Below are 24,757 nucleotides of genomic sequence, written 5' to 3'. Positions count from 1 at the left end.
AAACAAAAGCTCCTCCCCTCACCTCAACATAGTTCCTTGGCAGGTTTCTATTGGACGTTGCTTTGGCACCATCTTGCGGCATTTTAGGGGACTTCAGAAAGAACAAAAAAAAAAAAGATGTTCCGAAATGTATAGAGGCTCGTTTCCCAAAAAATAATTTGCGCTGAATTTGTGAGTAGCTACTCGTGAATAGGCAGGGGAAGACTAACAAAATCAAATTTGCAGAATCGCAATGGGGAGAGGGGTCTTCATCTTGGCATGACTCAGCATTCATCAGCAGATGACGTGAAAAACGCTGCAGCATCCCTCCGCCGCCGGCTGCTGCTGCTGCTTCCCTCCCATCTTTTTCCCAGCTGGAGCAGGCGAGGGAGGCGGAGTCGAGACACGCGCACGCGCGCGCGCACGCCGACGTGCCACATCCCGCACTCGCCGCGCGCTCACCGTCAAGCAGCCGGCCCGAGCCGACCCACCCGCCGAGCGTCCGCCAGCAGCCGTGCCGTCGCCCCACGATGGATGCGCTCATGAAGGGCTTCTCCATGGCCAAGGAGGGCGTGGTGGCGGCCGCAGAGAAGACCAAAGCCGGCATGGAGGAGGCCGCGGCCAAGACCAAGGAAGGGGTGATGTATGTCGGTAAGGCTTCGGCTCGAGGGGCGTAAGGGGGGGACGAGAAAGTCGGGGCGGATGCGAAGTGTCTCGCTTGGCGGACTGGGTCGAAAAAGAACATTTTCGAATCCTCTGAATGAAAGAGTGTTTCGATACGCGATACAGCCCTCGGGCGACTGTGTCACCTCTCAAGGGCGCTTAGAGGCATTCTGGGGGGGGGGGGGGGGGGGGGTCTAATTAGCAGCACAAAAGTGGGGCTCAGGGTGTTATCGTTATTATATAAGATGAGCACTGCGTCACCTCGTCCTGTGTGCCGCTCGGATGACTTAACACCTTCCACTCGGCCCCCCCTTCCCCATCTGAAAAGATGGGGGAGGGGGAGAATTGCATGCAAAACGCGCCAATCTGCGAGCTTTGATCAGTTCTGTCTGCTATAACACAAACGGGGCAGAAAGACCCTGTGTCATTGCAGTGTGCGTGTGTGTGTGCGCACACGATGCAGCAGTGTGGGTCCGCAAGCACGAGGCCGGCGGCGCATGTGCAGCGGGGGGGGGGGGGGGCGGTGGTGGGGGGTTCGGTCGACCCGAAAGGCCGCAAATGCGCTAAAGTACTTTCCCGGCATTTCCGTCCCTCGCACGACATTTTCATCCCCCTCTCCATCGCTCGCCATGGTAGATTATATAATAAATGCGATTAATCTGCTCGTAACGAGCGCACTTGGAATGACGTTAAGAGGCGGGCCCAAACCGAATGGCGGGACCGGACGGGTGGGAAAAGAACAAAAAAAGAATCAACGGGCACAGGCTGACCCGACAGAAAGTGTCAGCGGAGCAAGACGCGAGGGTAGCTGGATGCTGATTGGCTATCAAGGGAAGGGGAAGAGGAGGTGAGTAAGGGGCTAACTGGTTAACACAGAACAGAAGGGTAGTTAAAGACGTGGTTGGCTGACGAGGGAGCAGAAGGTAGGTTCGGAATTGAGACGAGCAAAAAAACGGTGTTGATTGGCTGAAGGAAGGAGCAGGGGAGGGGAGGAGGTAAGATAGCTGCTAACGAAGAAGAAGAAGAAGAAGAAGAAGAAGAAGAAGAAGAAGAAGAAGGGTCGTTAAGGAGCTGAGACGCGAAAAGAAACTGGAGCGTAGCTAAGGAGTTGATTGGTTTCCACAGAAGCAGAAGGGTAGTTAATGAGTTGATTGGCTGAAGGAAGGCGCAGACTACCTAAGGAGCTGATTGGTTGACTAGGAAAGAGCAGGTAAGGAGCTGATTGGCCCACCCACCTTGAGGGTCAGGCAATGAGCTAGCACAGAAAGGGCTAAAGGGTAGCTAAGGGTTAAGGTTTGGGTTAGCTGATTGGTTGTCTCAAGAGGAGTAGGGTGGGCAAGAAGCCCATGAATGAAGGCGGTCGGAGGGGCCGTAGGCGCAGAATGGCAGCCGCGCTTCGGTCAGAGTGCGGCTGCGTCTAAGCAAGTAGCTTACCGGCGCTAGCGTGCGACTGTGGAATGAAAGAAGGCTTTGTGCGATCGCAAAGCGCTTTGAGCTCCTTGAAAAAAGCGCTATATAAGTAGAATACATTATTATAATGATTGATAAGTGCACACATTGACGCAACGATCGGTAGGGAGCTGATTGGTTGAAACTTTGTGTGTGCCTCTCTCGGTCAGGTAACAAGACAAAGGAGGGCGTTGTGTCATCAGTAAATACCGGTAAGTACATTTAACGCCGTAACATTTTGGGACAAATTCGTGTCACGTTCCGAAAGTTTCAAGAGCTCGCCTCGAATAAGCCCGTGCTCTCCACGCCCCCTAGTGGCCAACCGAACTGTGGACCAGGCAAACATCGTGGCCGACACGGCCATCGGCGGCGGCGACGAGGTGTCGCAGGCCGCCACCGAGGGCGTGGAGAACATCGCCGCGTCCGCCGGGCTCCTGAACCAGGTCGGTTGCCGCGGCGACCGCCTCTCACTCATCATTTCAGGGACCATTTATCTTACATCATCGCTTATTTCGCAATATTGTTTGTCTCCGTGTGCCCCTGATAGGAGGAGTCTGTAAACGAGGTGCCTATATCGTGCATGCTGCTAATATATCCGACTACATTTGTATTATTATTATTATTTTTTTTTTTTGCACTTTCCATAACTCAGAGCGCTTCCCCGCTAATGTGCACTGCTTACACTAACAACAAGGCTGCGAACAGAGAAGAGCTAGTTTCCAAACTCAAAGTCAGTTTTGACAACTACAAAGTGACGCCTTGAGATACAAGTAACTTGACTTGGGGTTTTTCGAGATCCACACATCTGTATTATACTGTCCTCACGTGGCTCCATTATTTATCATTTTTGCCCTAAATGAAGTTTGAAGTGCGTTAGCGTGTGGGTCACTCTGTCAACACAAAGTAAGACTAACACGTCCAGCACGACGCCAGCGATTGGACGACAGGGCTGCCGCACGTTCTCATGGCTTTCTGGCGACGGGCACTTGAAAGTTTCTAAGTTTCTCAAATTTATTTGGTGTTGTTTTTCCCGTCCACCCTCAGGGAGAATACGGAGGGACGGAGCAAGGTGGCGAAAGAGGAGAGGTAAGACCAAATCTGCGAAATACATACAATATACATGTTCGTTCATTGCCGGTTTCCAATGAAAAGGATGTATTATAGGGGAGTTTATTGTAAGTAATTGGAAAACAAAGCTAACTTTTTGGTTTTTTTTGGAGCGCAGGTCGGAATAAAGCTGCAGTGCAGTGCACTCGATTTGCGCGTCTGAAAATTATACACCAAAACATTATACGCTGATTCCTGTGACATTCCCATTCGATTTGTGTGCATCTGGATTTAAAAAAAAAAAAAAAAAAAAAAAAAAAAAAAAAACTTTTTTTTTTTTTGTTGTAATTTGGACGTTTTTTTTGTTTTTTGTTTTTACTTTGTAACCTTATTATTTGTAACAATTTTGGTGTTATTAACCTTTTTTTTAAATAGAAATTACGACTTCACTAGTAAAATTATGGCTTCAATTTAATTAATACCTTTGTAAAAATATTTTTTTGTCATATTACTAGTTTCTTCTTCCCATTGATAGTTTTTATCATGAGAATATGTTCCTTTTTTTCTTCTATTACAACTCTATACTGATGGAACTGCTTCTCACAATACAACAAATTTACAACGGATTTATTTCTCTTTCTATTATGACTTTCGTCTTGTGAAACGTTTTCTCAGAAAAAATGTTTGAACTCTTTTGAAATGACGACTTTTTCTGGTAATGCAACTACACTTTTTTTTGTATTTTCCAACTATTCTGTCCTGAAATAAATGTGTCGTAAAAACATTTTGACTTTGTTATCCTAGCTTCATTGTAGTAAAATGACGGCCTCTAGTAATGCTACAACTTTGTTCTCGTTTAAAAAAATATATCCGTTTTAACTTATGTACTATTAATACTTTATTCGGCTCGACTCTGTCTCACGCCTCCTTTAACAGGGCTACTAGTTCCTGTCAGGACCTGTTCTCCAGCGGCCCCTCGCTCCCCTTCGACCCGCTCTACAACAGTCCAGGTGTTTGTTTTGATTCATTTCTTCTTTTTTGGCGCCTTTTAAACGGAATCGAACCCTTGTCTGGGTGGGACTCTTCCGGATGCAGCATCCCCCTCGCCTCGCCTCGCCTCTCGTGTGTCAAGTGTCATCCCAATTACGCACCCTAATCCTGAAAAAATAATAATAATTAAAAAAAAAAAAAAAAAAAAGACACGCACTTGCATGAAACGCACAGAAACCGCACAATACTGTAACCGGCAATAGTAAGTACAAATTGAATTGAGAAGAAAGGCTTTTAAATGACCAATAAATAAAACTTCCTCATTATCCATAGTGTCTGACTATATGAAAACACGTGCAGGTTTTTGCGCACAGGACTCACCGGGATGCGCGGCCTCACACAATCGTGCGTGCGTGTTTGAGCGGAACAAGTTTGTGTTCTCCTGAGGCCATTCGACATGTTGCCTCATTAGTCACCAATCTGACACACACACACACACACACACACACACACACACAGGTTAAGTTGGCTTCAATGCTGATTTTATAAAAGTGTACAAGTGGAAAAAAATGTTTTTGTTGTTGTTGTTGTTGGAAAAGACTTTTTGCATCTGCGTTTGCTGTAGTGTCCGCCATTCACTGGTTTTGGAACATACCGGTATTTCATCTTTTGGCTGTAAATAGACAATCATTTGCACAATTTATTTCATCCTTATTTCAGTTAAAAATACTACAAAAAAATTTTTTTTTGCCGCTATTTCAAATTAATAACTTGATTTTCTCAATTTAAAACATAAAAATGTAGAAATTCCATCGCTTTCATATCAGTTGCAAATATATTGCATATATTTGAACTACATTCCACTACAAAATACAGCACGTCGTTAAATGAAAATGTAAATCATTACATAGTTTGACTTTTCTGAAATGACAACAATTCTTCTAATTGAAAAATGAATTGTATATTTTGCTGCTTTTTAAAAGGACACATTCTAATTACAAATAAATTACAATGAACTTATTTGCGTTTTACATTTTAAGATTCTTCCAATAAAAACATGAAATAAATTGTACATTTTTGCCGCTTTTGCAAATGAAATTAATCCTCCAATTAAAAATAAAAATGTAGACATTTCATCCTTCTATTTTATTACACTTAACTACAAAATATAGCATAACTTTTGTAATTTTATCCCTTTATATTAGTCAAAATATACATTTAGATTTTTTTGCTGTCTTTTTAAAAATAATGATTTATCGTCTGATTAAAAATATTGAATATGGTATTTTTAGCTTTTTAAAATTAATGACAAAGATTCTAATTAAAAATAAAATTAGTGTACTGATTTCTCAATGAATAGAAAATACATCAATATACATTTTGCTGTTTAACGATTTTTCTAATTTAATGTTGTGCAAGAAATTTTTTAATGAACTTGCATCTAATGAGTAACTATTACATTACAATACATTTTAATACTACTACACTTGTGAAGAAAAAAAAAGAAAAATGACATTTAGAAACAATTGCTGTTTTAACAATTTATTGTTTTCCCCCGAAAAAGGAAAAAAAATTAAACATAAAATAAAAAACAATTTCCTCTAAAGTAACTTGAAAATGAGGAAGTGGACGGATCGCAGGAATGGTGGGCGTGGGACAAAAAAAAAAAAAAAAAAAAAAAATGGGGTCTGTGTCGACTCCCGTTTGTCTTGTCCTGAGGAAAAAGCTGCTTTACAGAACTTGACAAAAAAAAAAAAAAAAAAAAAAAAAAAAACTTCTGTTGAATCCTTCAAAAAAAATTAACACTAGTTGGGGAAACGTTTCCAAAGACACTATATAACATTTCACTCATTATGACTTTATTAAATCCCTTTTTCAGCATTAAGGCATCTGCAGTGCTCATCACAGCCAGCGGGGGGCGCACGCGGAGCGGCCGTTAAACTACAGCGCCCAAGGGGACCGAACGCCGAGATGATTCGTTCAGCCGCGCGACGTCTCACTCCGTTTTTGTCTTACACGTACAGGCGGGTAAACGACGACGACGTATGCAAAGACGCTGATATGTTTTCAAGGCTGTATAAAGTTTGCCGGGTGAGCGGGAGGAGGAAAAGACGAGGGGGGGGGGGGGGGGGGGGGGTGAACGAGCGTGCCCGCAGGGCGTTTATGTGAAGGTGAGGCCGGCCTCGTTGTACACCTTGAACACCTTCTCGATGGCGTTGACGTAGGCGGCCGTCCGCAGGTCCAGGCCCAGGTCGTACTTGTTCGCTGTGCGCATGATTTGCTGAAAAACACGAGGCACGTGACAAATGAATATCATCTATCCTGGTGGTTCTCAAAACTTTTTACACAAAGTACCCCCCAAAAAAATGTATAAATAAAATAAAGCATAAGAGGAGGGGTAAATCAAGATTAAGAATGCTTTATGAACACATTTTGGGTTTAATTTAATAAAGTCTATCTTATGTGTCAATATGAATAAGCGACATCAGCAGCACCACGGCTTACCCGGGCGGATCTCTCCATGGTGTAAGCCAGGCCGGAGTGAACGATGTCCTTCTCGGAAGCGCCCTGCAACCCAAACCGCTTACTTTCAACCCACACCAAAAAAAAAGACGCCTGCTAAATTCCCGTTTCGCTTCCAAAATTCCACTTGTTGCCACCCTGACATTTGTGTAGCCAACCACAGTGAGACGGTAGCTAAGGGGGCGGATCTACTCACTGCAACTCGGGCCTGGAAGTCGGCAGTGGGCACGATGGGGATGGGTCCTCCCTGCTTGCCAAATTTCCTTTCCAGACTCTCCTGGACCGACACTAGAAGACACAAACAAGTTTGACTGACCCGGTGCAAAAAAAAAAAATGTGATCAAAACATCTCTATTATTTCTCAGCATCCATCCATTTTCTGAGCCTCTTGTCCTCACAAGGGTCGCGGGCGTCATCGGGCAGGAGGCGGGGTACACCCCGCAATTGCAGGGCACATAAAAAACAAACAACCGTTCGCACTCTCATGCACACCTACGGGCAATTTAGATTCGTCAATTAACCTAGCATGCATGTTTTGGGAAACCGGAGTGCCCGGAGAAAACCCACGCAGGCACGGGGAGAACATGCCAACACCACACAGACTGGGCCGGGATTTGAACCCCGGTCCTCAGAACTGTGAGCCAGACGCTCCAACCAGTCGTCCACCGTGCCGCCTATTTGTAATCAATTCAAAATTGGTCGCCCGCGTGAGCGTCTTGTACTCACTGAGCAGGTGGTAATTGGAGTCCCGCTCGTATTTGAAGGTCAAGCGTCCGTAGCTGACGTGGTTGAGATTCTTCAGCCACTCGAAATAGGACACAGTCACACCGCCGGCGTTCAGGTACATGTCCTGCAGGGGGAGCCGCCGTCACACCGTCTTTCTCCACATCCCTCTAGCGGTCCCCACCCCCTCCCCCTCTCTGAATCACTAGTTTTTCCTGTGAAGGACTTACAGGGATCACCATAACATTGTTGGCCAGGAAGACCTTGTCAGCATCGGGGGTGGTGGGACCGTTGGCGCCCTCGGCGATGATCTGAAGAACAAAAACGTTCAAATCGTCATCGTTTGGGTTTGTTGCGTATCGTCGCTGGCTGGCGCAATCGTCGCATTGCCAAACTTCCTCATTTTCAGGGAATTAAAAAAACAAGTACAGAAAAATGCATGGATGGATGGATCGCATTAATTTATGTCAAGATAAAAGGCGGGATCAAAAATCGTGTGTTCAAGGGGACACACTTGGAAAAACGATTGGCACAAAATGCCTGTAGGATGTGTATAGAGTTCATTCGGGGCAAACTGGAGGAGGGGGGCGTAGGTGCTCACCTTGGCCTTGATCCTGGGGGCATTGTGACGCGTGAGCTGCTTCTCGCCGGCGGCCGGGATCAGGATGTGGCAGTCGGCTTCCAGAATGTTCCCGTCGTAGGGTTTGGCGCCCGGGAAGCCCACGATGGTGCCGTGTTGCTGTCGGGGAGAGCCGCAATTACAAAAAAGTTGAGGCAAAGGTCAGGTTGTCATGACGACACCGTGACACCGGGGTGTATTTTGGGAAGGGAAAACAAGACGGCAGAAGCGAGAAACGGCGGTACCAGCTTGTAGTCCTCCAGCTGCTTGGGGTCAATGCCTTCCGCGTTGTAGATGGCGCCATCGATCTCGCCGATGCCCACGCATTTGGCGCCGTACCTGTGCAGGTACCTCATGGAGTGCAGACCCACGTTACCGAAGCCCTGTGACACACACATACACAACAACGCACGCGCTCGTCATGATTTGACACTACAAATAATGTAAGGCAGCACAGACACAAACGAAGAAGCATTTCACAACTACTGCAAATGACCCGATAAAGTATGGATCGCTTTTCACAGAGGATAAAGAATATATGCAAGTATTATTCTATTGTCTGCCTGCATGTGTTCCTGCACCATTTGTGTTCAAATGGCAATTACTTTAAGCGTGATAACACTGCCACACAGAAGCTCTTTGTTAGCCCCCCCCCCCCCTATGGCATTTCCCATTATGTGCTAGCAGACTTAAAGACAAAGTTATGTGGTTGAAAATGGAAAATTATTAGCATTTCAAATACTAATAATATTCAATTAGACAGCTAGATAATAAATTGATAACGTCAAAACAGCCTTCGGACAGAAACCACAACAACAATACAGCGAAAGGAAGTGGTCCAAATGTAGGTAGAAATTGTCTCCGTTGTTTGAGATGATTGAAAACGGTGACGCTTAATTCTCTGCTGGCTAAATCTCCGAGATGTCATCTGCGCCCGGCGCAATCCTCACAGAGGGCTTAGCCTTTTGATCCTGGTTGTCGCCGATCGACCGCTGTGCCCGCTCGCCCTCGTCTTTATCGCCGAGTGAAAATGTGACGCCTTTACTGATATGCGCGACCGGCTTCCTCTTTCACCCCGATCGCTTCTTCTCTTTTCCTTGTTTTTTGTGCGGAGATAACGAATGGCGCAACCCTAATTGCTAAACCCTTCATCATCCTCGGTCACCTGGACGATGAAGGTCTTGTCCTTGAAGCCGGGCGCCAGGCCCAACATGCTCATGTATGACGCCTCGTTGATGAAGTTCTCGATGCCGTGGAAGACGCCGCGACCGGTGGCAGAGATGCGGCCGTGGATGCCGCCCTGGCTGATGGGCTTTCCCGTCACGCACGCGTGGGCGTTGATGTCCTGTCAAAGTCACACCAAAAATACAAAAACGTGATTATTATTAAGAGGCTTCCTCTAGTCGGCCATTAGCACGGTCAAAAATGTGCTCTTCTTCCACAGCCGCCGAGTCTATGAACACTTTGTATTTTGTAGCCATGCCATCAAATATTTTTGCACAGTTAATGCTGCCTTGCTAATTCATTATTGATATAACATTAAGTTGACAAACAAGCAGGCCCCTCTCTCTGTCTGTTAGGCTATTTTCTTTCTTTCAGGGGGGAGAGAGAGAGAGAGAGAGAGAGTGAGCGAGAGAAGAGGAATGTTTGCCTTGGCGGGGAGGGAGAGGCAGGAAGCTGGCGGTTCGGAGTGAGTCACTCCTTCCACTTTGCTTCTTATTTACACAAAAAAAAAAAAAAAAGGGGGGAAGAAAAACGAAAGGGCAACACACTTCAGGCTCGAGTCCGAAACGGCCCGACTGGTTTGGAACTGACCGTGTGCGCGATGGTGTTGGCGTACGTGTCGGCGATCCAGGACATTTCCCGCTCGCCCGTGCTCATGTCTGGAGCCGGGACGTCGATGCCGGGTCCTGGTCGGGAGACACGAGGGCACTTTGAACATGGCGCAGTGACAATTCTTTAGTTATCGCGCAGCATACCTGCTGGAATATTCTAAACACAAGCTTCAGCTTTTGAAGCGAACAACTTCGGCTGATGTTTAAAATGTTCCTGAACATGACCCAAAAACTTAGGCGGGGTTGCAAAAATGAAGAAGGGGGAGGGGTACAGTCTGAGCTGGCATGCGGCAAGTTTTGCCTGCAGAAAACAGGGACTTTTTTTAATTTTTTAAAATCACTGAATGGAGCCTGTGGAATAAATGCCGAAATAACTAAGTACATTTTTGTACTTTTATGGGGTCTCGTACCATCAATAGTTTCCTTTTTGGACCTGGAAAATGTACTGTAAAAGTACATTTGTTTATTTTAGGTATTCCACTTTTGTACCATCGACTTTTACAGTTCAAGAATAAAACATCCTTATCTTAGACCCACAATCAGGTACACAAAAAAGTTACCTTTACATCAGATAACCACAGGATAGGGTTTGAACGATTAGTCGACTTTACTACTCCACATCGACGTTTAACGTAATTTCTCGTGTATAATGCGCACCCATGTATAATACTCTACCCCAAAGTTGACCTCAAAATTCTGGAAACCCATCAGGACACATATAATGCATTTCTACAATGCATGATTTTGCTGCTACCCTTGTGATCAAAATGAAGTATCTGTATTTTGTTAGTTTTTTCAAAGAACTATTCTGAAGTTAAGCACTTTATTTGAACACAATACTTTTTATTCATTTACTTGCTCTTATTTTGAAATTCACAGTCCAACTTTTATTTAGTAAATGAGAAAACACACAATTGTGCTCATATGTTTGATTATCCAGGCAGAGAGATGTGTACAAGAAAACATGAAGGAACAGGGGAAACATTTCATTTTATTTGAATGTGATTCAAATTAAACTGTCAAGCATTTCTCAAAAAAGAATGATCATTAAACAAAAAGAACTTAAAGATGGTTGTTGTTCAGTCATTAAAAAATATATATTTCACAAATTCTGCCTGGGTATGTAAACTTATGAGCACAATTTTACATATATGCAGTCATATTGGAATGAAAGTGTAGGCTACACCTCTCATAACCTCTAGGTGGCGGTGGCATATTGGAATGAAAGTGTACAGCTTTTTCATAACCTCTAGATTGCGGCATACATTTATAAAATGTGAACATCTTTTTCATTTTTTCCTACACATGAATAATGAGCACTACTGACTTTTGACAATCTTTTTGGGGGGAGGGGGCGGAATGCGCATTATACACGACAAATTACGGTAACGCTTGAAGTCGACGAATCGCTAATCATACATTTTTGGCATCTCGTCTTCCACTTCGACACGCCAATCTGCTGCCGTCGCCGGATCATAACGCTCCGTGAAGCAGTAAAATGTTCGGCCAACAAGGCGACAGTCTCATACGTATCCGTGCCTCAGAGTGTACGAAAATAAGATAGTTGTGGATTACAATAATGGTCAGCCTCACATTTGACCCAAAATGACCCCAGTAGCAAGTCTACCCTCAAATACAATAAAAGCACAAGCGAAATGAAAACAGTCAAACAGAAATGCTAAATGTTTTTTAGCTTGGCTACAATGTCCGGGCTTACAAGACACTATGTTATGAAACACGGGATGAGACAAACAACATCAGGACTCTCACCAATTACAACAACTAAATTCAGTGTAATAGTTAGTTGTATGTTTAATCATTTGTTTTTATCCGTTTCTATCCTGCTTTGTCAAAATGTTTTCACATGAAACCGGTCTGTGGAACCAAAAAAGGTTAGGGACCGCAGTACAAAATATCAATGACGTCATCGATGAATCGACTTTAGTCACATTCCCACTACTGTGGGCTATACAGTAGTGTGGATTGCGCTTTTCGGGAGAGAAATGGACCCCTACTGTGCCCCTCCCCGTTCATGAAGAAAAAGGCTCACCAATGAAGCCCTTCTTGGCCAGCTCGATGGTGAATCTCCTGGTGATCTTCTCCAACTCGTTGTCCTGCCGTGCGAAAAGGTTTCAATTATGACAGTCGTTTACCGATCCCTAGAAATACTAATATCACACCAATAACGCAAGGGCGGAGGATACATTTGCTGTGGCATAGCGCGGCCGTGGGGTGTGACTCACAGAGTAATTCCTGGGGTTGATCTTGACTCCAGCTTTGGCTCCTCCGAACGGCACATCTGGCAGAGCAGAACAACGAGTCAGCTTAAAATGATCCAAAAGTGTTGGGACGCACACAGGAGGCGAAGGTTTCAAGTCGTATACAATGCGGCCGAAAAGTCAATTTTAACGACTAACTAACCACATAACAAAATGTGGAAAAAGTGAAGCGCTGTGATTACTTACTTGAGGGTGTACTTTCTAAAGGCTGTGAATACTAATATAACGTGAATACTTTGCGTATGCACTGTACTGTACATTTGTTGACTTTAGACTTACCCACAACTGCGCATTTGTAAGTCATCAGGGAGGCCAGAGCTTTCACCTCGTCCACCGAAACCTCAGTGCTGTAACGGATACCTTGCACACAAAAAAACACAACCCGTTACCACGGAGATGGGCGCGACAGCAAAATAAGACAGGAATACGCGGTCGTAGACAACCACAACTCCATCTTGTGTTTTCTTTTTTCAATTTGTTCTTTCAGAAATTTGTAACACTTGACCTGCAACGCACGGACGGCCTCGAACAGATAAAAGAACATGTTTTCCACATCAGTTACAGGTCCAGAGCTGCCATCCAAGAGCATCCCAAACGAGCCAATCGCAGCGCAGTGCGAGCCTCCGAGCAATTATTCGCCCACAGCGGCTGTAAAACACTCGTACGGCTCATCGAGCAAAATGCGGGCGGGATTGTCTTGCGCAGACAAGGAAAGAATAAAGTCGCCGGTGTTATTGATGTCAGCACTTTCCACGTGTTACACACGCTCATTCAACTATGATTTCAAAATCACAAAAAACAAGGCTTGATCTTTCACAGAGCGGATGCTTTCCAAACATCAGCTGAGCCACCACGAGCCGGGCGGGCGGACAATCCCGAGTTCTGTGAGCAAATTATAAAAGTGCAAAACAAGCCGCGGGGAACCCATCCCCCTTGCCTGCCGCTTCTTTCATTTAACCACCGCGCCGATGACATCATCCTAGCAACCGCCGCCGCAAATCACAGTGCGCCGGATTCAGTCGAAATACAAAGACGGCGGGTTTATTATTTTACATTGTACTAGACTAACTTATCTTACTTGGTTGCAAAAAAATAAATAAAACAAGGTTGCAAAATTCTGGAAGTTGGACACTTTAACATGGGAATAAGGTCAGAATTTACAAAATTGAAAGTTGGCTTTTAAAATATAGTTGGGTAAAACATATTTTAGCATAATACTGACCAAAACAACCAGATTCCATTTTTGCCAATTGGGGCGACTACTACAAAAATAAGACACGTGCATGCTTGCGCATTTGTGCCAAAGGCTAAACCAAAAAAAAATCTAATCAAATAAAAATTGTACGTGAAAATAGAGGAAATGCCCTGTTAAATATTGCATCCAGTGTAACTTGTGCACTCGCACGGCGATGCGTCAAAGGTGGCCGAGGAAAGCGGGGCGTACACCGATGCCCCCCCTTCTCCACTTTGTCGATCAAAGTCAAGGGTCTTTCGTGCCGTGTCAATCATTAAACCCGCTGAGCTTCCTCGCCGACTCCAGTTTGGATTTTAGTCACCGACGCAACTTGTTTGAAGTCGCCTTCAGGCGAGCAACCAGCCTAGCGGGGGGGGGGGGGAGTAATACGGATCCCTCTCCCCACCTCCCACAATGGTCGCCGCATCCAGCAGGTGCGGGAGTGTTAACAGCGGGGCCCGTCGACCGCCGCCGTGATGGCGTGCGTCTTCCTACTACGGTGCCTCCCCCTTCGGCCACGGGCACTGACAAATAGGAATGCTTGGAAAAACAACCACCCACCCCTCCTTTCCTCGACACTCCCACACTCCGCCATACATCCCATCCTGTTGTCAAACTACCCAGAATGCACTTCATGGGGGAGGAGGCGCCATGCACCCACATCGACGAGGCCTTGAACTTGACAGTGTCAAAGGTTGACATATGCGCACACGCAGGCTTGGGGGCCATTTTGTGGCACTGCAGCTTGGTTGTTTTAGTTTATTCTAAACTATAAAAAAAAAACTAAAAAAAGACAACAATAAAGTGCTATGAGAAAAAGAAAAAGTGTCACCTTATATACCCTCGCTTTTCAGGACCAAGCCCTGACACTAATAATGAAAATCAGCAAGCAATTCAAATGTATTTTTTATAAATCAGCTCACAAAATACACTAAGCTTTAAAGAACTAAAAGGCTACAAGAAAAAGAAGTGTTAATTTCGTCACCTATAACACACCGCAGACCCCTTTTCTCGGTTACTTCGGTTTAGCTTGTTTAATCTAGGGAGAGCCATGCTTTTGAAACTGAGGGATTTACTGAATTGGCTGTGCAAAGTCAAGCTCGGGGGCCATTTTGCGGAAAACCCACCAGTAATTGACACCCCTGAACAAGGTTCTGATTGCCTACAGATGCTAGACGAGTGTAGAAAAGCACTACATGAGGCTCCCCAACTCAATTCAACATAGTTCCTTGGTGCCAAGATGTCATAAAAAGGCATTAAACCAATACTTTGATGCGGGACAGGTTTTTTGGCCTGAGAACAAATACATCTAATTGAAAGGTTTCCAGCAAATAACAGAAGGTTACAAAAATCTATCTGCGACTACGTGAATCCACGAGTAGCGAATCGCAAGTATGAGGGCGAACACTGAACTTTCGTCCTCATACAAAATGAAGCCCAGATGGTCCACATCATATTCTGAACTTAAAAAGGAAAAAAAGTACACGAATGGTTAAGTCACATATAACACAAAGGAGCCTTTTATCTGTAAATACAGTGTGTTCAATTACTTTGGTTTGAGCAGGTTAATATTGAACTTTAGAAATTTGCTGAATTAAGCACCTGGAAACACCTAACAGCCGCATTAACAAAATCCTCGGAATCGATTCATTTCCAAGTATTTTCTTTGCATATTTCTACTTCTTACCGAATCAATAGGAAAGCATTTGAATCAATAACGAATCGAATCACAACCTAACGAATCAAAAATCGAATTGCATCGCAATCTAATGAATCTGAATCTGTATCGAATTCGCGAGGTTGCATTGTGCGTCATAGTTATGAGTCATTTCGGTTAGCTGCCAACCAATGGGAGGTTTTGTTTTTTTTCAATGAGAAGACAAAAGAGGCCAAATGTTTCAACTTTTAACTACGAGCTTAAAGACCTCGTACCGTAACAGGTGAGCGAAAATGTCATTAAAATGCAAATTTAAAGTGCTACTACGGGAACTAAGGAAACAATTAAATGTCACAAGTTGTAGTGTGAGAGGAAAGTCGAGAGACTGTTTGTTGAACTAGCTCGAAAACCGCTAAGTAATGCTAACGGCAAGCTAGGCTAATCGCTAGCTGTCACCGGGGAGGTCCCCGCCCGTCCACCCGGTGCCGCCTCTCACCTCCCTTGCAGGGCGTCCGGTGCTGGCTGTGCTGGGCGCGGTAGCCCTCCACCACCTCCCACTCGCCGTTGTCCCGCTTGATGGGGAACGACACGCTGAGGACATGGTTGCACGGCTTGATGATGCGCAGAATGCCCCGCACGCGGTGCCGCTTCTGCTCGGGCGTCTCTCGGGTCCGCAGGTCCTCCACCAACTTGTCCTCCACGATGGCGGCGCCGCGGTCGAAGAAGCCCTCCACCATGCGGAAGAAGTTGGGGTCGTCCGGCTGCTGCTCGCCCGCCGCCGCGTCGGCGTAGCGGCGCACCCGCAGCAGGGAGACGGACGCCGGGAGAGCGGAGTCTACGCAGCCCGAGACTCGCGCGCTGCCCGTCCGAGCGGCTCAACAGCTCCCCGAAGTAGCGATACATGGCCGCGGCGAGAGTCGAGTGAAAGGCGGAGGGTGGGCTGTGGCGACAGGGGCAGAGCGACACAGAGAGAGGGGGGGGTTGGCTCCTCACCGTGTCCGGACCGCCGAGCGAGTGGGGAGTGACATGCGGGGCGGGTTTGCTTTAAAAGGCAGCCGAGGGCCAGTCGAGGACGAGAAGGGCTCCGGGGGGGGGGGCCGCACGCGGAAGGAGGAGGACCTAGGCAGCCGTGCGCGCTACCGCTGGCGCTGCAGTTGACCGTGCGCGCTCCCGACTCTGCGGCGCGAATGCAACCGGAAACGGTCGTCCGTAAATTGTCTGCGTAGATGTTTGGACATGTTCATATCAGAACTTCAATCAAGATTGTGACCACAAAAACTGTACTGTATTATTAACGAGATAATTCAAAAATGGATGCCTTCTCATTCCAATTTCATTCAGTTTTACGTTTTTGTATCGTATCCGTACAAAACTCATGGGATTACGGCAGGATAGGAAGAGTGCAATTGAGCAAGTGTGTGAGGGGTCAGAGGTCATGGGGGCATTTGAATGGGGCGTGAGGGTCTTGGAAGTGTGTGTGACAGCTGGATGAAGTGGGCAGGGGGCCAGTGAGGGAGGAAACGGGGGAACGAGTCAGGGTCTTCTGTTGACGCTGCCGGATTGCTCTATCTATCTAGCTCTATATATCTATAGCCATCCTTGGACTTGTGTTGCCTTCAGGAACAGGCAGAATGCACAGTTTTCTCAACCACAGTAACTGTAATTGTTGTTGTTGTCCAATTGTTCCAAATGTCCTAAATCTATCCATCTATCTGTCTGTCTGTCCATCTGTCTGTCCTGCCATCCATCCATCCATCCATCTAGCTATCAAAGCCTCCTTCACGGATACGTGCCGCTCGGCTACGTACGGCACGTGGAGACAAGATGAAAACGGTATGCTGAGCTCATTCGTAACCGACTGGACTTAAACCCGTGGACTCTGCACGGCAGATAAGCACTGGGCGCTGGGACAAACAAACACAATCACAGACAATCAATCAGTGCAAAAGAACGGGATTAAGTTACACGTTATACGCACTCCTGTGCACTCAGTGGGAATCCTTTCAAATAAAGCAAACGTAATTTGTTTTACATGCAGTAGTATGCACGCTGTTCGCCGCACACCAAGCGATTGAGCGCTGAAACAAAACCAAACAAAAAACTGCTGCCTTGTATCGAGTTTTAAGGCTCCACGTACAATAGAGTGTGCTGTATTATCGTTTCTTGAACCACAAAAACATGGCGCGATTGTCAAGGGAGAAGCGGATTGCCACAAACACAAGAAATGGGCAAGAATAAGGAGAGAGTGCGTGTGGATAGTTTTTGCCCGTACTGTCAACTGTGCATTTCGGCGACAGACACTCTCCGCGCTTTGCTTTCTAGCCACGGGTACATATGATATTACGATTAGTATTTTTTTTTGGGGGGGGGGCCGAAATTTTATCCCGTATACTGTATGTGAATTCGTGAATAGCAAACCGCATTGGTTATGTATGGACATGGGTACTTCCTGGAACAACCCCATCTATAGAGGAAACCTTTTCCAAAACATACAAGGGAAGAAAAAAACCAAAACATTCAATTCGTCGTTAGTCTTTATAAAGGCCGACATATGTAAGCTAACAGCGTAAATGTCCACCTTAGACTGCGAAAGAAAAAAAAAACTTTTTGTTCTACCTGTAGATATAAAAATCATGAAAGGATCATAAAGATAACCTGCTGCTTATCTCCTCCAATCACCTCAAGCCCCATGTTGGCCCCTCATTTACGATCAGCTTCAACGGCGCCGTTTCATTGGCGTAGAGCCCGACAACACCCACCGTGGGGGAAGGCCACGGGTGGGGGGCGTGGCGATGACATCAGAAGGGGGTCGAGTGCCTGCTGTGAGTGCTGCTTTGACGTGAAACAGCAGGAGAGCGACGTTGACAGAATGCGCGCGCACACACACACTAACTATACTATAGTATGTGGGCCATGCAACAACTGCCAGGGTCACCTTGAAAACCTGCTTCCAAGGCACGTGGAGGACATTTTTTTTTTTTTTTTTTTTTAAATCATTTTGTGGTCTTTTAATGTTCAAACACGTAGGACATATGTTTAAAAATGTAAAAAAAAAAAATATTATAATAATAATTTTATCTTAAGTATTTGTATTATTTGTTATATTTATTGTATTTTTAAAATATTTTCAATCCCTAAAAAAATATTTTTTTTCAGAGAAAGCTATCAATCCAAGCTAGATATTATATATTACCGCAACAGTGCATTAAAAATATCATGCTTTCAAAAATATAATATATTTCAATAATATATTCTGTGCCTTGTACAGTTCCTTTTTCTTCTTATAACGTATTGCATCGCTATGGCAACTGCTTTTAAAGGATGTTGCCTAGCAACTGTTCTGAACCGCCAATCACATAGAGGGAAAAAGAAATCACAAATTTTCATTTTAAATTTTGAATAAAATATGGCAAATTTAACACTTAAACGCTGAATTACTAACATTCAATCCTAAAATTGTTGCACCATGCAAACATACAGCACAGCAGTAATTCCCAAACACATTAGTGTGGCATGAGAGATCGTCAAATGTGAGTGTGAAAATTATGATTTTTTTTTTTCATCTAGCTGTACCAGCAACGTAACCCTAACAGGCAGAACAATTACATGCGGCTTCCATAAGGTGGCAAAAGACAAAAACGACCTGTACTCACTTTTTGGGACATTTTTGTCCAGTGGTGTAAAATAATTTGCTTTTACTGACAGCAAACAAACAGCAGAGGGCGCCAGAGTCTTTCCACACTGCATTACTGCGTCAGTGTGAGGATAAGAATACAAAGCCACACACGTCACAGCCACTTCAGGCTGAAATGAAAGGTTTACAAAACATATCACATAGTGGAAATATTTATTTGAATACATTTGAATAAGGGCAGCACGGTTCCCTAGTGGTTAGCATGTTTGCCTCACAGTTCAGCGGTTCGTAGTTCGAATCCGGGCTGCTTGCACGAGTTACAATGGGTACTCTGGCTTCCTTCAACATTCAAACAAAAAAATCAAATAAAATACATACATCATACAAGGCTAAGTGTTAACAATAGAATATGGACGAATATTTTTTTTAATTAGAAAATGAAATTCAATACAATTCAGCTGCATTTAAACCACGCATCCTGAACCCGAGAACGTCTTCTAGTCGTCGTCGTAAAATCAGTTGAATCGAAACTGCGTGCGTGCGTGCGTGCGTGTGTGTGTGTGTGTGTGAGGGCCAAGAGGTAAAAAGTTGAAAAGGTTCCCACGAGAACTCTCCTACCGAGCGTCTCTCTTCAGGATGTTGCGGCTTCGCCTCGCGTCTGCTCACATCTCCCCATCGACACACGTTACGCACGCTCCACGTGTGTGTGTGCGCACGCGCCCGTGTGCGTGTAGCCAATGTCTGACGCCTTCGCTGTCACCCCACGTGTCAGGTGACCCAGAAGGAAACCCCAAAGGAAGTAAAGCGCGAGGTCAGGAACAAGTCAAAGGGGTCACTTTCGTCACTCTCGCCCGTAGCGGTCCGACGACCGCAATCAAAACCGTCGACAATCGCTTTGGGCTTTTAGTTTTACACGGCTGATAAAAAGGAGGCCTGCAAATGGCCAAACGGAGCCTAAAATGTACATTTCAAACTAAAATGGCGGACCTGCTCTTTGTTTTACGGCAGGGGTTCTTGAGACTTTTTTGTGGGTGTACTCATGATAGCTACAGGTACCAAACGACACGTTGCTAAGTAAACCTTTTCAAAATGTCCAAAAATGACCCTAAAACGACTGCGTCAAGCCAAAACGATAGACTGCTGAATTTCCTAAACAAAATGAAACCAATAAAAAAGTATCCTGCTCCAAATCGCCACATTGAAATGCCTGCAGAATGCAATGACGGACTCCATAGAGAAACGGACCGTTTTAAGGGCCGGTTTGTCTCGGGAGCGCATCGGTTCTTCAGTTGCTCCGCGCATTGAAATGACCGCAAACCGCAATGACGGACTGCGTAGAGAAACGGACCGTTTTAAGGGCTCCGTCGTTTCAGCGAGCATCATTTCTTCAGTTGCACTTCGTGTCGAAATGCCGCATCAGCAATGACGGACTCCGCTGGGAAACGGACCGTTTTAAGGTCTGCGTCACTTCCTTAGCTGCAGCTCACGTAGCGATGCTATATATTTTGTTCCAGGGAGAGTTGCAGGAAGGGCTCCTCCACGCTGCTATCGTGTAAACACACACACGCGCGTAATTATGATATCGCCCCAATAGCTTGCAACGTCCGAGCGGATACCTTAGCACGTAGGTGACGCAGAGGATCAAGAGGGGCCGCGGCGCCCCGGCTCTCGACTTGGGCGCTCGGGGCCCTGGTAGCACGGCGCTGTGGCTCTCCGCCCACACGTACCCGCCGCCCCTCGCCAGCATCCTGTAGCGACCGCTCACCGACTGGCTCTTGGAGTACACTGGGAAACACCGACAAGCGTTACCAAAAAAAAAAAAAAGAAAAAGAAATGAGTCACGTGCTGCTTCACCTTCACTACTCACAGTTGATGTGATATTTGCTCAAACAGACTGTGTCCAGCGTGTGACAAAGCTCGTAGATGGAGCGACCCACCAGCTCGTGGGGCGTGTACCCTAAAATTGACGTCACTCTGCACGCACACATACACATCAACGCATGCTCGGAGACACACACACACACACACGGGTTTTGGTGATATGAATTAAATCATTTCAAAACTTTTTCCACCATTAATGTAACCTATAGCCTTTATCAATCAACTTAGTTTTTTTTTCTCTTTTGAAGAAGGGAAGTAAAAATAAACAATTGAAATAATGTGGTTGCAAAAGTGTACACAACCTCGGTATCACTACGGATGTGGCGGTGTTCGGAATCAACCAATCGCACTCAAACTCATGTTAAATGGGGCTCAGCACACACCTGACACCATTAAAAGTGCCTGAACCCCGAACAAAGTTCAGCTATTCGAGTAGGCTTTTCCTGACTTTTTTTTTTTTTTTTGCTTTCTAGCACAAACCTGAAAGTTTTGTACTAACACTGGCTTCCATTCCAAATTGTTAATACTTCCTTCCACTTAGTCTAAGACCCAATTTCTACACTGACTGCAATTTGAACTGTTCATAATTTATTCCACTTCTCCTAAGGCCCCAGTTCCACACTGACAGCTATTTGGAACCGTTCATAATTCCCTCCGCTTTTCCTAAGGCATCAGTTCCACACTGACTGCTACTCTGAACTGTTTGTAATTCTCTCGACTTTTCCTAAGGCCCCAGTTCTACACCGGCTGCTATTTTGAACCTGTTCATAATTCCTTATACTTGTTCTAAGGCCCTAGTTCCACACTAGCCGCTATTCTGAACTGTTCGTAATTCTCTCGACTTTTCCTAAGGCCCCAGTTCTACACCGGCTGCTATTTTGAACTGTTCATAGTTCCTTATACTTGTTCTAAGGCCCTAGTTCCACACTAGCCGCTATTCTGAACTGTTCGTAATTCTCTCGACTTTTCCTAAGGCCCCAGTTCTACAGCGGCTGCTATTTTGAACTGTTCATAACTACTTATACTTGTTCTAAGGCCCAAGTTCCACACTAGCCGCTATTTTGAACTGTTCATAATTCCTTCCACCATACGCTCCAGTTCCAGCCCGAAAGCATGACGCTGCCGCCACCATGCTTCACTGTAGGTATGGTGTTCTTTTGGCGATGAGCAGTGTTATGTTTGCACCAAACATGCCTTTCGGAATTATGGCCCCAAAAATTCAACCCTGGTTCCACCGGACCGTCACAAAATCTCCCAAACACGTGGGGAAAATGTGTTATGGGAGGCTGTTGTTGTCGAATGTGTTTGGGGTCACCTGTGGTCGCAGTGCATGAACCTCATGTCCATGCTGTGCTGGCTGCCTGAAGGTGCGAGAGCAGAGGAGCGTGTGAGACAGGGGCAGAGGACGACAAATGAGCAGCAGGCAGGAGGCCAGGAAGGGGTCAGCGCGGGTCAGCGCTCGGCCCTGGCACTGCAACACCTACAGTCGCAAATCGGGATGGATGAAGAAATATACAAAGATAAATACAAAAGAAAATAAAAGCAATGACAAATGAAAAAGTACGAATGGAGAAATGTTGTTTCATATTAAATACACAAAAATACAAATATAAAGAATATTCATTAACATTTAAAAATCAAGACTTTAAAAAGTAAACATTTATAAATAAATAGATGTTTGTAAAAGAAAAAAAAATATGAATACAAAGAAAGTTATATAATAATAACCAGAAATAAAAATTTGAAAACAACATATCAATCAGTCAAATAAAACACTTTTTTTTGGTCATTTGTGACCAACCTTCCACGTGGCCGACTTGAGGTTGGTGCTTCGTCCTGTGAGGGTTAGCGTGCTCTTAATCCTCACCACAAAGTCACGTTTTGCGTCGCTCCAAAACTCTTCTTAAAAATACAAAAACAACAAAGTAACTAATGTGCTTGGATCACAAACATACGCGCACACACTCACAAACCTGCAGAAAGGCGGAGGTTACTTCTGATTTCTTCGTGGTCACAGGGGTGCGTAAACTCAAAAACATTGTGGCCCATTAGGTCAGTCTGGTAAAGAAGCCAAAATCCTCATTATGCATTTTCACCTACTACTACGACTATAAATACATTTTATTTGTAAGCACCTTTTAATAAGACAACAATAACATGGATTTTGGTTGCGTAGTTTTGAAAGTGAATTTCTGATGAGCAGAAGTTGTGGGAGGAAGAAGGTGGGCTTGCCAAAAAAGTCGAGCAAAGCAATGATAAAAACATATTACGTTAACAGAAAATGCGGTGGATCTGAGGTGCAGGAGGTAGATGATGAAGAGCAAGGGCTCCGAGACAGAGCCCTGGGGTAAACCTGTGGTGACTGGGGAGGGGTTGAATGAGAAGTACTTAAGCTGGGTGCACGGAGTGCAGTTTTGGTGTATTGTATGTGTGTCCACCTGTGTGAGGCCCAGGTAGCGGCCGACGTTGTCGGAAAGGAACATCATGTCCCCCTCGGAGGAGAGCACCATGACAAATCCCTCCAGGACCCTCAGGTAGACATCGGTCTCGTCCATGGCCTCCATCTCGTCCTTCAAATTCTGATGGAGGTCGGCTCCTCTCATGAAAAACTTTGACGCGTACATCTCGTCTGTGGATTGCGATGCAGAAAACATCACAGAATTTCCAACAAATCCAGCAAAGTGACTGATGCATCATGAAAAACTTCATCAAAAAAAAAAAAAAAAAACAAATTAAAAAGTACAATTGAAATAAAAATCAACAAAAAATAAAATACTTTTAAAATGAAAATAAAAAAGGCAATTAAACACTCCCATTTTTTCATAAAGAAAAATGAGAACATTTCAAATGATTGACATATCAAGAGAACAAAACCTTTGAGCAGTGTTTTAAGTCGGATGTAGCAGAGAGCCAGGCGGATAACGGTGGGCTTGTCGAGGTGAGCCCTGACGGAGGCTCGGAGGGGCAGCAGGCGCACTAAATCCGCAAACACGTCCGACTCCACTCGCCGCCTCTTCCTGGCGGCCTCGCGGCTGATCGCCCTGCCGGGGAGCAACGGTGACGTGTCGTGTCGTGACCGGGCATACATAGAGACACAACATTAGGTACGGCCACAAGTAAGCGAAGAGAAGAGAAGGCCCTGTGTCGCATAAAGTGGATATCAAAAGTCTGTAAAAAAAACAAATGCCAGGTTTCTGTGGCTCAAGAGGAATGTTTCTATTTTGTTTTGCCCTTGGTGAAATTTTACATGAAAGCATTTGTTTTCTTAGGCTGACTGGAATGTAGTCAATGTGTTTTTTACATCATATTATTTTACATCCTCATTTAGACTGCCGTCGGTTGTTGTATAGGTATTTTGCACTTTTTCTTCATTTGAACTGCGCATATTTTATGAACCTTGAGTTTGAAATAATCAACTGAACGGAAACCTAAACTGCAAACTGCACCCGTCTTTATGGGTTTTAACAGATAAACTTTGGAGTGGATTTTTTCAGAGAATCTACTTTCAAGAAAAAAAATTTTTTTATTCATTTTTAAAAGTTAAAAAGAATACACCTATTTGGATAAAAGTTTTGTTTTTGCAAATAAAGACAAAGAAGAAAATAACATTTGGGTGTAAGTACATTTTTCTCCATTCGACAGCAACAACAACAAAAATAAAAACAGAAATAAAAATAAAACAATAAAATACATTAAATTAGAAAACATTGAGAATTTTTTTTTTTAAGATTAAGACCAAAAATAGAGATGCGTGCCTTTCACAGATTTTTTTTTTTACATTTAATTTAAAAAAAGAAACTAAAGTGAATTTAAAAATAATTTTCTCAAATTCAAGAAACTTTCATTACAGTAGCTTCTTCATCGCATTTATAAACTTCATAAATTCATCGGTACAAGCCTAGCCAAGTAGCATAAATAATCCAATTGAAAAGATGATTATTATTATTATTTTTTTTAAAGCCTCTAAAATTTACCTTCTCCGTTCCTTGTCGACTCTCATCACGTAGAGCGTCTAGGACGGTTAGTGAGTCCGTCAGTCAGGCATCAATTAGATGTCAAAAGGTCAGCCGAGGCAGGAAGAGCATCCCCCTCCTAGCCCCTCCCCCTTCAACGCATCAGCCGCCACCTCACAAGCGTGAAAAATAAAAAATACAAAAAAAAGAGGAAGGAAGGACGCGACAGGAGCACTGCCAACAGCTCGGGTGCTTTTTCTTCGATTTATTGGAGTCAGAGCAGACAGACGG

General features: G+C 44.7%; 3 protein-coding genes and 1 long non-coding RNA gene across 4 annotated transcripts; 2 read left to right on the top strand and 2 right to left on the bottom strand.

Moving 5' to 3' along the window:
* The first annotated feature begins 297 nt into the window (after window positions 1-297).
* On the top strand, window positions 298-4,355 carry LOC133418181 (synuclein-like). Its single transcript, XM_061706614.1, has 5 exons — window positions 298-630; window positions 2,262-2,303; window positions 2,407-2,534; window positions 3,136-3,177; window positions 4,075-4,355. Exons 1-5 carry the CDS (start codon window positions 510-512, stop codon window positions 4,081-4,083), a joined length of 342 nt encoding a protein of 113 aa, XP_061562598.1. The 5' UTR covers window positions 298-509; the 3' UTR covers window positions 4,084-4,355.
* Window positions 4,356-5,654: 1,299 nt separating this feature from the next.
* glud1b (glutamate dehydrogenase 1b) lies at window positions 5,655-16,027 on the bottom strand. The gene is given in 14 exon segments (XM_061706433.1): window positions 5,655-6,409; window positions 6,634-6,696; window positions 6,848-6,939; window positions 7,378-7,501; window positions 7,605-7,685; window positions 7,976-8,113; window positions 8,239-8,376; window positions 9,159-9,338; window positions 9,809-9,903; window positions 11,879-11,942; window positions 12,072-12,127; window positions 12,387-12,467; window positions 15,495-15,849; window positions 15,851-16,027. Coding segments are annotated over 14 exon segments (1,638 nt in total). The 5' UTR covers window positions 15,902-16,027; the 3' UTR covers window positions 5,655-6,289.
* LOC133418082 (uncharacterized) lies at window positions 15,186-22,040 on the top strand. The gene is made up of 3 exons (XR_009770416.1): window positions 15,186-15,281; window positions 16,763-16,831; window positions 21,881-22,040. It is a non-coding gene; the product is annotated as an uncharacterized LOC133418082 (long non-coding RNA).
* On the bottom strand, window positions 18,843-24,637 carry LOC133418081 (endothelial PAS domain-containing protein 1-like). Its single transcript, XM_061706434.1, is given in 10 exon segments — window positions 18,843-20,177; window positions 20,249-20,417; window positions 20,500-20,606; window positions 21,829-21,872; window positions 21,874-21,993; window positions 22,315-22,415; window positions 22,487-22,571; window positions 22,952-23,142; window positions 23,388-23,554; window positions 24,488-24,637. Coding segments are annotated over 10 exon segments (1,059 nt in total). The 5' UTR covers window positions 24,514-24,637; the 3' UTR covers window positions 18,843-20,128.
* Window positions 24,638-24,757: the final 120 nt, after the last annotated feature.

The sequence above is a fragment of the Phycodurus eques genome, chromosome 19 (genome assembly GCF_024500275.1).
Source record: "Phycodurus eques isolate BA_2022a chromosome 19, UOR_Pequ_1.1, whole genome shotgun sequence".
NCBI lineage: Eukaryota > Metazoa > Chordata > Actinopteri > Syngnathiformes > Syngnathidae > Phycodurus > Phycodurus eques.
This window is presented reverse-complemented; position numbering and strand designations above follow the sequence as displayed.

Bases quoted from the DNA above. Each gene is read 5' to 3' on its own strand.
- LOC133418181 (XM_061706614.1), top strand. From the start codon at position 510: ATGGATGCGCTCATGAAGGGCTTCTCCATGGCCAAGGAGGGCGTGGTG. The intron at 631-2,261 runs GTAAGGCTTCGG...TCTCTCGGTCAG, and splicing joins GGAAGGGGTGATGTATGTCG to GTAACAAGACAAAGGAGGGC. The intron at 2,304-2,406 runs GTAAGTACATTT...CACGCCCCCTAG, and splicing joins TGTGTCATCAGTAAATACCG to TGGCCAACCGAACTGTGGAC.